This window comes from Sinocyclocheilus anshuiensis, unplaced genomic scaffold (genome assembly GCF_001515605.1).
Source record: "Sinocyclocheilus anshuiensis isolate Anshui unplaced genomic scaffold, SAMN03320099.WGS_v1.1 scaffold529, whole genome shotgun sequence".
Taxonomy (NCBI): Eukaryota; Metazoa; Chordata; class Actinopteri; order Cypriniformes; family Cyprinidae; genus Sinocyclocheilus; species Sinocyclocheilus anshuiensis.
The window spans coordinates 16,221-28,746 of record NW_015540872.1 but is presented as its reverse complement, the minus strand read 5'-3'; the positions used below and the strand labels follow the sequence as shown (position 1 = coordinate 28,746).

At 37.4% G+C, this 12,526-nt stretch overlaps 1 protein-coding gene across 4 annotated transcripts in view; it reads right to left on the bottom strand.

The window, feature by feature from the left end:
- The window catches only part of LOC107688157 (tetraspanin-18-like), a 32,566-nt gene that overhangs the window by 10,461 nt on the left and 9,579 nt on the right, over window positions 1–12,526 (bottom strand). For 2 of the 4 annotated variants that reach the window (XM_016485738.1, XM_016485739.1), the window contains one exon: window positions 6,295–6,380. In XM_016485738.1, coding sequence (XP_016341224.1) covers window positions 6,295–6,297 — 3 coding nt within the window. In that variant the 5' untranslated portion in view covers window positions 6,298–6,380. Of the gene's footprint in view, window positions 1–1,971; window positions 2,022–6,294; window positions 6,381–12,526 lie in introns of those variants that run through there. The other 2 variants (XM_016485740.1, XM_016485737.1) reach the window with 2 other exon arrangements.

Here is a 12,526-nt window from a genome sequence, read left to right as displayed (position 1 = left end):
TGTGTTTTTGTTAAATGTGAGCCAAAATCATCACAATTAAAAGAACCAAAGACTTAAACTACTTCAGTCTGTGTGCATTGAATTTATTTAATACACGAGTTTCACAATTTGAGTTGAATTACTGAAATAAATTAACTTTTCCACGACATTCTAATTTATTGAGATGCACCTGTATTTGCATTCTCCCAAGTGATATAAACCAGACAGCATGCTTTTAACTTTTCTCATAAATGTGTCAGCATGGGGCTGATTTCAGTGGAATATATTGAACTTAAAACACTTTAGCACTGAAAAGTCTCTATTTTGCATGTAATAACACAAAGAGAGAGATGAGTCAAAGTTAAAGCCTGATTTCAAAGGTTCCACACTTCTTTAGACAATTCCCTTCAACAACGTTTCCTTTGTTCATAATGATGAGAAGGAGGTGAAAATGACAATACTGAAAGAACACAATACACACGTTGCAACATAATGATCAGACTCTAACATTAATAAGCCACCTTAAAAGTCACACTTTTTGTAATACATTGTCAAAACAAGGTCTATGGTTAGATGTACGGACCTCTCTGTATCTAGTCCGTTTGACGCAACCAAGTTGATATTTTTGGCATACATTCCTGAGCTGAGACTGACCTAGTAAAGATTGTATTTTACCCCTGGGGAGCTTTTTCTTTCTCTGGAGGTCAAACGGAGGTCAAACGGCTATTGCTTTGACCTTTTATGACAAGTTACTGCACCAAATAACTTTACATAAATGGCATGGCATGATATTAACTACATACAAAAATATATTATTTTCCTCTTATGGGTCTCAATTGATAGGAACGAGAAAAAAATGTTGTGGAGGAGGGTGGAGGAACGATCCATATTAAAGAGCAGAAGTCAATGGTTGCTTTGCGAGGTGAGCTGAATGCTAAGCAGACACATAAATTGAATTTATAGGACTTGCCTCTCCTCTTTAGACAGTTACTGAAGCCCTTGGGAAATGGCTGTATCTGAGTTACCATCTCATGTGGCATCAGAACATACATTATAACCTCTGTATTAATGAACCGCGCTCTGGTGCACAACCAGTCAGTCAATGAATGCTACTCTGTTTCTCAAAGGAGTATATTAAGCTAAAGGGCATCACTTAAAGAAAATAATTTAGAGTAGAAAAAGAGGGGTTACTTTTCATGTAATAGCATGTTTTGAACGATTCAACACAAAAACATGCTAATGCATTACTGTAATATATGTAGCGTCTGGACCAATCAAAAACAAAATTTTTCATTTGATTTAACAAATCAGTTATTAATTAGATTAACAAGTCGTCACAGACCCCTCACCCAATAGACTGGGCGCCAGGATGTCTGCGAATGACCACAGGCCACTGGTTACCATGGCAACCCCGACACCTTTGCTAAGACCAGAGCCATTTACGACCTGATGGAATGTGAGTAGGGAAAATCACTGCATGTTCCATAGCAAGAGGCACAATGCACAGTAGAAATGGACTTTTCTACTAATTAATCCATAGGAAAACCTTTCTTTGAATGAACACACATAGCCTTCAGGTCATCGTGTATGTTGTCTTTGAGATTTTATACTGTTTTATGCAGGCTTGTGATGGAAACACTCATTCCTGTCATCCTACATATATAACTATAACTAGTTATGATTAATTATTCATATTTCCCTTATGAGCTGATTCGCTACATATAAGTAGTTAATTTCAGAGCATGCACCAGTAAACACTGCTATTATTTATGGCTTTCCCTTCGCAGTCTGATGCCTTCAATCATTCACAGTCTCTGCATTCTAGAGCATGCTGTATCTGAGGATGATGTTTCTGAAGAGAGATGCCTGTGTATCTAATTATGTCAGCACCTCAATCTACCCAAGAGAGAAGCATACACCAGTGCTAGAGCCAATCAATGCATTTAGGCTAAGAACTGATCTGTTGATTAGTTGCAGCACCAATATTCTCACCGCCTTTTCTTTGGAGATAAAGCTCATCATTTCTCAAGGTTCATGCCAAGTACACAGTAGAAACAGTGATTCTTCAATCCCTTAGTTCAGACTATTAATCACCTGTATTTGGACTGTTAATCACCTGTTATGTACTTCAAATTGCAATGTAACAGAAGTAGTGACAGTTTTTTTTCTTCCATATTTTGACACACATCCGAGTGAAACGGATGTTCGGAAAACAAAAAACATGTATGAGGGAAACTTGGTTCTCTCCATCGGCAGCTAGAGGCAGATCTGAATGCGAGTTTGCAGTCAATTGTAAGAAGGAGGTAGAATTTATGCGGACTGAATGACTCTAGAAGTCCGGTATAAGTCACCTGTCATTTCACCAAAAGATATAGTTATAACATTGATTGAAAATTATCAGAAAAAAAAACATTAGGTGGAATGAGTCTTTCATAATAAAATGCATTAGGAAAACTGTTACAGTGAATTCACACTTAATGCTGACTTTAACTATGTAAACTTTAGAAATTTTGATGATTTAATGACTTCATCATCCTTCATACATTTCATGTATGAGATGTTTCATCCACCATGTTCCCATTGGTATCCAGGAGCTGTTACTCTGATCCTCACAAAATACTATGACCTTCAAATGATGTGTTTTGACTCAGATGTAAGGTCAGACAGACAAAACTGAATTTTTTAAGAAAGTGCAAACACTGACCCTAAAATACATAAGAGATCTGTGTATTGGTCAGTCCTTTTAGCAGAAGTCCACAGCATTATGCTGTGAGGGACGAAAACATGGTGGATGTTTCAGGACAAAGCATATCTAAACAAATTATTTCATCTTAAAGGAATCAATAAATGCCAGATTATCATCTAACTAATAGGATTTATACACTGAACAAAATTATAAACGCAACACTTTTGTTTTTGCCCCCATTTTTCATGAGCTGAACTCAAAGATCTAAGACTTTTTCTATGTACACAAAAGGCCTATTTCTCTCAAATATGGTTCACAAATCTGTCTAAATCTGTGTTAGTGAGCACTTCTCCTTTGCCGAGATAATCCATCCACCTCACAGGTGTGGCATATCAAGATGCTGATTAGACAGCATGATTATTGCACAGGTGTGCCTTAGGCTGGCTACAATAAAAGGCCACTCTAAAATGTGCAGTTTTATCACACAGCACAATGCCACAGATGTCGCAAGTTTTGAGGGAGTGTGCAATTGGCATGCTGACTGCAAGAATGTCCACCAGAGCTGTTGCCCGTGAATTGAATGTTCATTTCTCTACCATAAGCCATCTCCAAAGGCGTTTCAGAGAATTTGGCAGTACATCCAACCGGCCTCACAACCACAGACCACGTGTAACCACACCAGCCCAGGACCTACACATCCAGCATCTTCACCTCCAAGATCATCTGAGACCAGCCACCCGAACAGCTGCTGCAACAATCGGTCACAATCAACAACCTGATCAACTCTATGCGAAGGAGATGTGTTGCACTGCGTGAGGCAAATGGTGGTCACACCAGATACTGACTGGTTTTCTGACCCCCCGCCCCCCCCAATACAGTAAAACTGCACATTCTAGAGTGGCCTTTTATTGTGGCCAGCCTAAGGCACACCTGTGCAATAATCATGCTGTCTAATCAGCATCTTGATATGCCACACCTGAGGTGGATGGATTATCTCGGCAAAGGAGAAGTGCTCACTAACACAGATTTAGACAGATTTGTGAACAATATTTGAGAGAAATAGGCCTTTTGTGTACATAGAAAAAGTCTTAGATCTTTGAGTTCAGCTCATGAAAATGGGGGCAAAAACAAAAGTGTTGCGTTTATAATTTTGTTCAGTGTACAACGTGAGAATTATGAAATATAAAATACACGCAAAAGGGGTCATTAGAGAAGTTAATATCAGTTAATCAATAAATATGTATTACTAAATAAACAAATAATTAGTACACAAACAAATATTCATATTTCTAAATTAGACTCTTAATGGTGGTTATCCAATATAATTCTTCATTAGAGAGTTAATTAGTGCCAGAAAAAAACTGCCAATAAAGTAATTATAAAGTCAATTTGGAAAAGGGGAATATTTTCAATATAGATGTGTTAGGACAAAAATAAAGTAATCATATATTTTACAAAAACAAGTAATATTTTCTTGTAATTTAAGTAATGAGATGTAGTGTGCTCTCTCTCAATCTTTCCAGTTTGTCCAAAAATCCTCACTATGACAACAGAGAGAATAACAATCCTGAAAACCACACAAAAAGGAGAGTACATGATCATTAACATCCTCTAGGTGTTGAATTATTCTAAAAGGAAAGGAGGCAGTTAGTGTAGGAGGGCAACTGAGTGCTATCTGTTAACTGATAGACACTGAACTGTGCTGTTTTTCTCTGTCTCTAGAGGATACCAGTCACAATCTGAGAGCAAGACATCTCCCAAAAGACATCTCGTACTTTAAGGACATGCTGAGAATGATACAAACATGTATGTGAGATTGGGTGAGTGTCTGATTCCCTTGAAAACAATGGAATTTCAGGTTTATATTCGCAAATGTTTGCATTTTAATAAACTTTGAGATTGCCAGACACCCTTTTGGACATGTAACCTCAAAAATACAAGCTTTTAGCAATGAAAAGCATGAACATGATGAAAAACTTCACCATTAGCTATATTGAATGTCTGTTAACACCCTGTTGAGAAAAGGTTTGACAGACTCAGGGAGCCAGAAGAAAAAAAAACAGATCAAAGCTGGAGGGAGAAGTATTGATAAAAAAAAAAAACATTAGAAAACAGCCAGCAGGAAATACTTTACTCTTGCACCATCTGCTCTAAATACCAATAATAACATGAAAGAAGCAATGCAGAACACTGTTTTGAGAAAGGTTAGTGTACTGGTGTTCAGGCTCGTTCACATTTTTGCACTTCCAAAAGGAAGGAAGAGGAAAGCACTAGACAAAACAAGTGTTAACAGTGGAAAAATGACATTTTATGGCATTCAAATCCAGAGATTAAATTTATCCTTGTTCTTCTCGTACATTCTCAGAGCGGCTGAATTTAGTAAAAAGCCACAATGTACTCAGCATGAGAACAAGATATTTGTTCAGTGTGGGAATGTCTGAATTTGCTGATAGTGGAAACCCTGGCAGCCTCCATTAAAAATGTCTTTTCAGATTGCTCAGAACTAGACACTTACAACACTTTCAAATGGAAAGTCGTCTGTTCTCTCTTAGCTGTGATTTTCTTTTTTAAGACTTCAGGCTGAAGGCAACTGCCACTTCTTTACATATAATGTATATAACAAGGAAAAATTCCATGCAAAACCTTCTGCTCCTATAACATCTTAACCCTGCAAAGCCTGAGACATAAAATAATAATCCATTAAAAATCTATTTTTTTAAATAAAAGTTTATTGAAAATTTAGACAAAATATATTTTAAAATTGTGCATTTTTTAATTATATTTGATACACCAGGCTTTTATAGCTCATTTAGTCTGATATAGGAACATACGGAGCTCATACTGGAGGAAAAAAAACACCTCAGCTTTATTTAGAGGCCCAACCTAGCTGACTAAAAAAGTCTGAACTACTAACTTTTAGAGGGCAGAAAGCATGTAGAACATTGCGTACAACAGCAATGTTTTGATTATGTTTATAATTTAGTGGCCAGAAATTTGTGCAGCACCCCTCATAATGTAGTCAAAATATACAATTAAAATGTTATAATAAGCAATAGGGTTGTCCAACAGCCAGATGAGTTTCAATCCTTCTCCTCCAGCAACCTGTTACTCACATAAAATGATTGCACTTAGAAAACAACAACGATCCAATCAATTCCCAATAGACAAAATCAAGTCCCGCCCTGCATTTTTTTCTTGTTCGAAAAGCCCTTTCACTTGGATATACTTCACAATAGGGAAGAAAATATGATCACAATTTTCTCTTTCATGCCAACTTTAAATGATTAGGAGGAGCATTTCCCATTATACTGTCAATATGGCTTGACAAGCATTAGAGACAAACTATTGATTCTTCCAAGAAACTGTTAAAGGAGAAGGAAAGTGTACTAAATTATACTGGGGAACACTGTGAAGCCAAGATCAAAATAAAAGCCAATGGATGATGAGGGTTTTATGAAAACATGATTCTTTAGATGGAAGGTTGTTGATACACAAACAGGCAGCATTCCCAAGTTTAAATGTGAGGTTAAATTTAAGAATCAACTGAATGTTCATTTGCATGCTGACCTTAGTGACAAGAGCCATCAGATTTTGATGGCATGATTAAAAATTATCAAAATTCACCATACCATATGTACCTGTAAATGTCTCTCCCTTCCAGCTGATGGTAAGCGTGATGCTTTTCAGAAATCTGCTTCACACTTCTTCTCTGAGACTGTGGATAAATGTACAGAAAATGAAGAAATCATTATTTCATATGTTACTTATAAATGTCATAAAAATACTTTTATTGAGGCCTCATACTCTAAGCTCTCTTTAAAGCTTGCAACCATCTTGCTATTAGTATTCATGCATGCTTTTGGTGCTCCAAGTGTGAACAGATAGATGTCTGCTCGGGTCCCTTCTGCAACAACAAGAGCATCCATCTAAGACAAAGGCCTCATGGTTATAATCTGACCAGTGACCTTGAGACCATTGGTGGCTATTATGAACATTGTCTTCACTCACAAAACGAAGAATTTCTCCAGAGGCCCTCACAAGCAGTTTATTCAGTTTAACCTTCAAGCTCGAGGATGCTTCACATGCAAAATTCTTCAGAGAACCAGAATATCATTAACACACTGATTATCAACTAGGAGGCCACACAACTGAAACAATATAAGGCACTTGTGTCCAGAGTACTTAATGCACTGTGTAGAAAACTCTTTGTCAACCTGTACCCTCTGAGCGCAGAGCATCAAGAGCAGATTAGCCATGGTGGGGAGTTCGTATAGGGCACGCCACAAAGGGACTGAAACGTTCATCTGTTTCCATGGAAACAAACAGAGAGGAAAATGGAGTACCAATAAAATGTCGCTGGAAACTGTCTGAGGTGCACAGAGCCAACCAGATCACATCAAAGTGTTACAATTAAATGCTCAGGAGAACCAGAATGAGGAGGCAAAGGCAAAGCTAAAGTTTATCAGACTGGCAGATTTTTGTTTATGCTTTGAAAAAAAGAAGTAAAACAATACAAATGTATAATAAAAAAAGAAAAATAAATTACACAAAAAATGTGTTGCTAAAATATCATCTATACATATAGTCCAAAGCAGAAACCTGTATATAATTACAGCCTGACCTATATTCTGTAAAAAAAAACATGTCATACATTTTACAAACTAAATTCAAAAATGCATTTTCCTGAAGAGGTTTGATATTTTTAACAAAATTTCGAAACCACACATTTTCCTGAACATTAATTATGCTTCCCCATCCGTATTGATCTTTGCCTGTAGTAACTTTCCAGCTGTTGCGCAGCGGAGTTACATCCTCCAGGAGCCGTTCAATTCTGCGGGCTCCACAGCCTGCCACGCTTCACAAACTGTGAGAAATGATGATTGAGAAAGAGCGGCACATTAACTTTACCATGCCTGGAACACAGTGTGATGACTAACTCATCACAGTTGAGATAAACAAACCAGCACTCATTACCAAGACTTGTTTCCAGCTGTCACAAGGGCTTCAATGGTAATTCAAAGTATAATAAAAGTGAATCTGACTGTTTTGATTCAGTTCAAATAGGCAGAAAACATGTCAGCAGTTCAGCTGAGGAACATTTGTTTTTCTGTTGTAGGACACATTTGCCCAAGTATAACTATTATATAATATATATACAGTACATATGTATTTAATACACATACCATGACATTAATATAGGACAGAAACAGTTACATAATTGAATGCAATAATATGGGTCATTGAGCTTATTTTATTTTTATTTAGTGATTAATAAAACCATATTATCATGTTTGAAAATACAAATTTATGAAAAGCATACGTACAGGAATCACTGATGTCACTAATAGTGAACTGAATGTATTATAGTTTGGTTTGTAAAAAATAACATAATTTATTTAAAAGAGATTAGCATTGTGCTGATGTATTCTGTCCTGTTAACAGAAAAGCAGCAAATATATTTTCCAAAATATGAGTACTAATATAAGTGTGTGATATTCCTTTTAAAAAATAGGTGCTGTTTAGTGCTTTCTTATGGAATATATGACCTGTCACACCATATGACAGATTCAGGCTATGGCCTAGAACAATGTGACAAAATAGAGCGAACTGTTAATGAGCCGCATGGAACTTTTAGACAGAATATCAACTGGACAGAAGGAAGGAAAATCACCCTTGTGCAACAGAAAGGACCTGTGTTAATTTAATATTATTTATATACTTTTATAGTATTTGTTAATATTTTAATTAGCTTTTATTAATTTTTTTAATATCTTCAGATTTATTCTTAATTTCAGTTTAAGTTTTAGTACTTTTATGTGCTTTTGTCACATTTATTCGGGGTTTTTTTTTGGGGGGGTGGGGGTTAATCTCTATAGCTTTTCAGTTTTAGCAATTAGTTTGAGTAATTTCAGCTTGAACTTATTTCAGCTAGTTACCAAAGCAATATTTCTAATTTTGTAATATTTCTAGCAATATTTCTAATTTTTTGCATCTAATATTTATATTTTATTTCAGCTTCATTTAATTTTATAAGCAGCCTACCCATCCAGAGATTGAAAATATGTGGACTGGGAATTAAATTGTGTGCTGTGCACTCAGCTTCCATGCCTTTCAATGTTTTTTGATGGAGCCATCTAAGACATTCTGCCATCTGAACACTTTTCTGCTAGGCTGTTTGCACTTTAAAATAAGCCTGAATATCTCACAATTTAAGTAAGGCCTCCCAAAGGTTTTGCAGGGAACAAGTTGTCCTCAGTCAGGTCAACTGTATTAAAAAAAAGATGAACACCACAATTGTGCCATACTACTTGTAAGGATTCCCTTCCCGTGCAAGTCCCTCTGAGCAATACATGGTACAATGCAGATAAGGCTTTGAAAAAGCTCCATTCCTGCTGTTTCAGGTATCAGAGAAAACCTTAGGCATGAAAGGGGAGCACTGAAGGCCAAACTCTATACCCCAAGAACACAATTATGTGCAGTATACCTTCAAAGTACATGGCAAAAACACTGAGGAGCCTGGCTTCTCTCACGGTCTCTGGAGTCCGTTCCAGTATGGCAGGGGCAAAGGGAATCAATCATGACCCATATCCATCCATTTACTGAGCACAAAGCTATTCAGCTACTATACAGTATAGCAGCCCCATACACAACTGAAGCTCACTGTTTGAGAAACACTCCTGGCAGGACACAGAATCGGGCCATGGAACATTTGTCCAGCTTTGCTGTCAAAAGGACCAGTTCACTCTTTTTATTTTATCATTTTTGGTGTAGGCATACCTTTTGATCTTTTTCTTCAAAACAAACCTAGAGTGCATGGCTGATACACTTTATACCTTCATAGCGTCACCTGTGAGAACCAAATATACACAGTTCTTCTCTTCATCCCCTACAATGCGCTTTACATTCACTAAATGTAGCACATTTACAATCAATGATCCACTGATCTCCACTATTCACTCAACAGCATGTTTGATCAAATAACACACATGCAGCTAGCATCACGATTAGGTATATTAGTCTCTTGGACATTTCAATAACAATGACTGGCTCAAGAATTCCTTCAGCATGAAGTCATTGGGTAATGCAGTAGTTCAGTGTGGGTGGTGTGATAGCATAAAAGACACTTAGAAACATCCAGGGATTGACTAGACATACAAAGCACCAAGACTTTTCCCTTATGGGGCAGTCGACTTATGAGCCAGCTGTTGAAATCAATTTATGTAAATATACAAAGATTTCAAGGGAGAAAAAGTTTCAACATCTTCTGGCTGGCCCACAGTGCAGTTACACTCCCTCATCGAAATAAACCAACTAGGGCGACACATGTAATCGAATTTATCTAATCTTAATCTAATTATTCACTAAATAACACAATATGGAGTCACAATACGGCCATTAAAACCAAAAGGCTGTGTTTTTTTAATTTGCTTTAAAGGGGTCATATGATGCGATTTCAAGTTTTCCTTTGCTGATTCGCTACAGTAAGTATGTTTTGTTATTAGTTTAAGTATTTGCTATTGACTGTTCAAATGCGGAGTTTTGCGCAGTGCAGAGTAACGCGTTGTGTGTGTGAGGGGAACAGGGTCACATCACAGGAGAGTGAACTGTCTGTCAGAAATCATAGCACGTCAGCTGTCTTAACGCGGCTTGTGTACTGCATCATCACTGTGTCTGTCACTCGACTCTGTTGCCCTTTCAGGCTTGAACTGATGGTAAAACTAACGACAGTATTAACTGTCTTGATATTTACTTTGAAAGCTGAAGCTCGCGATTATGGTAAGGGGCGTTACATTTCCGGTGTTCGGCCAATCACAATGCACTGGGTCAGCTGGCCAATCAGAGCAGACTGTGCTTGTCAAAGGAGGGGGCTTTGTTGAAAATTACGTGTTTGAGAGAGGCGGGGCATGGAGGACCTACAATAATGTACAGTATTTGAAAAATAATGTGTTTTTTGAACATTAAAGCATGTCAACATATTCTGTTACACCAAATACACAAAATAATGATCTTTAAAATAGCATCATATGACCCCTTTAATTAGCAGCGTTTTCCATTGTTTTGTCAATTGTTTCTTTAATTAATCTGATTAAAAAAAACAAATTTATTCTGTAATTTAATAAAATTAACATATTGCCCATTGTTATGATGCAGACAAAGTGCAAACTAAAGGCTGTACAACCAAACATAGACTAAATGTTTAAATGCAGTTTATATGCTATGTATTATGTGCAAATAAATAAAGTTTTAAAATATAAACGTTGCATTATAAATTAAATGACACTTGGCAGGTTATGTCATTAAATTGGAAATGATGACAGAAAAACAAATGCACAAACTCTTAGCTGGCAAGAATGAAACTCACACATTCATTCCTCAACATTTCTTTGTCCTGTAAGAAACGTCTTACTTTCATATCCCATTTCTAGTTATAATCCCATTACAATGACTGTTCTCATAAAATATCAATCGATAATGTCCAGGTATTATACAGTAGTCAACATTTGAAGTGGATCAAAAAATAACGGGTATTGTTTTGGTTTTAGGACAACTTTGATGAATGGTTTTGATCCACTTCAAATGTTGACTACTGTAGACCTCTTCAGCCCAGACATTTTTCACATTTTCTGCACTGACTTCAGAAGAAAATCATTCAGCAGAATGAATACGCATTGTAAAATGTACAGTAAGAACATCACATTCTTATTGAGTATTCTCATTCAGTATTATCAAATGAAAAAAAAAAATGTTCTCTACATCTGTACATATTATAATCAGCACTTAAATACCTATAATCACCTGATTGCTTATCACAACTACCACATTTTCACTTTCTTTATATGCATTCAACCCCCTAGACTCGTTGGGACAAAACAGCAGTCAATGGTCCAGCAAGCTCTAAAAGTGCAGAATTACTTTCCTACACTGACACTGTAGATATTTGCATGCATATTACGCTTATATCATGAGGGGATACACATAAATGCTCAGAGGTCGCAGAACAGCACTGAAGCAGAAAAAGAATAAAAATCCTGTCATTCACAGACTTTTCATTTTCTACCTGCAGCTCGGATGATTCAAACACGAAAGACTGAACTTGTCAGAAACGAGACCGGGATCCAACAGCAGGTGAAAACAAATTCCAAGTTTATTGAAACTGTGATAACAAAAAGTCAATAAATCAGCCGGATAGCAAAACCCCAGCAAAAAGTCAGTTCAGATCAGCGCGGAGGTTAGACCAGCCGCGGTCGAGCCCACGGGGAAGAGAGGCGGCGAACCAGCAATAGAATGCCGCCGATGAATTCCAGGGGTGGTATCGAGCGTGGGCAGAGAGGAATAGGACGGAACTGCCGTGGAGAGACAGGCCTATGAGTAGCGAGAGCCAAGGAAGAGAGCCGACCACAGTTCTAGGGAGGCAGGAGGGTAGAAAGGGGAGGATGACAAACACAGGAACGCCAGACCGACTAGACTAGAAAAAAAAAAAACTGACAAACACAGCATGGACAGAGACGATCTAAGCTGCTGCACAACATATTACGGACTGACACAAGATAGCATCCAAGAGGGCCAGATAAAGGGAAGAATAATGAGGACAAAACGAGGTGCAGGTGAGAAGGGAGAATTAGCTAACAGGGATAACGAGAGGGGCGGGGTGAACACCAGGATGACAGCAGAGCACATGGCAAGCCGTCAAAACAAAAGGCCATGTGCTCCATGATAACAAAGCCCAAGTAGACCCCACCGAAATCGTGACAATCTGCTGGTGTTGGTCCATTGTGTTTTTTGAAACCCAACGTCACTGCACCCGTTTACCAAGAAATTTTGGAGCACTTCATGCTTCCTTCTGCTGACCAGCTTTTTGAA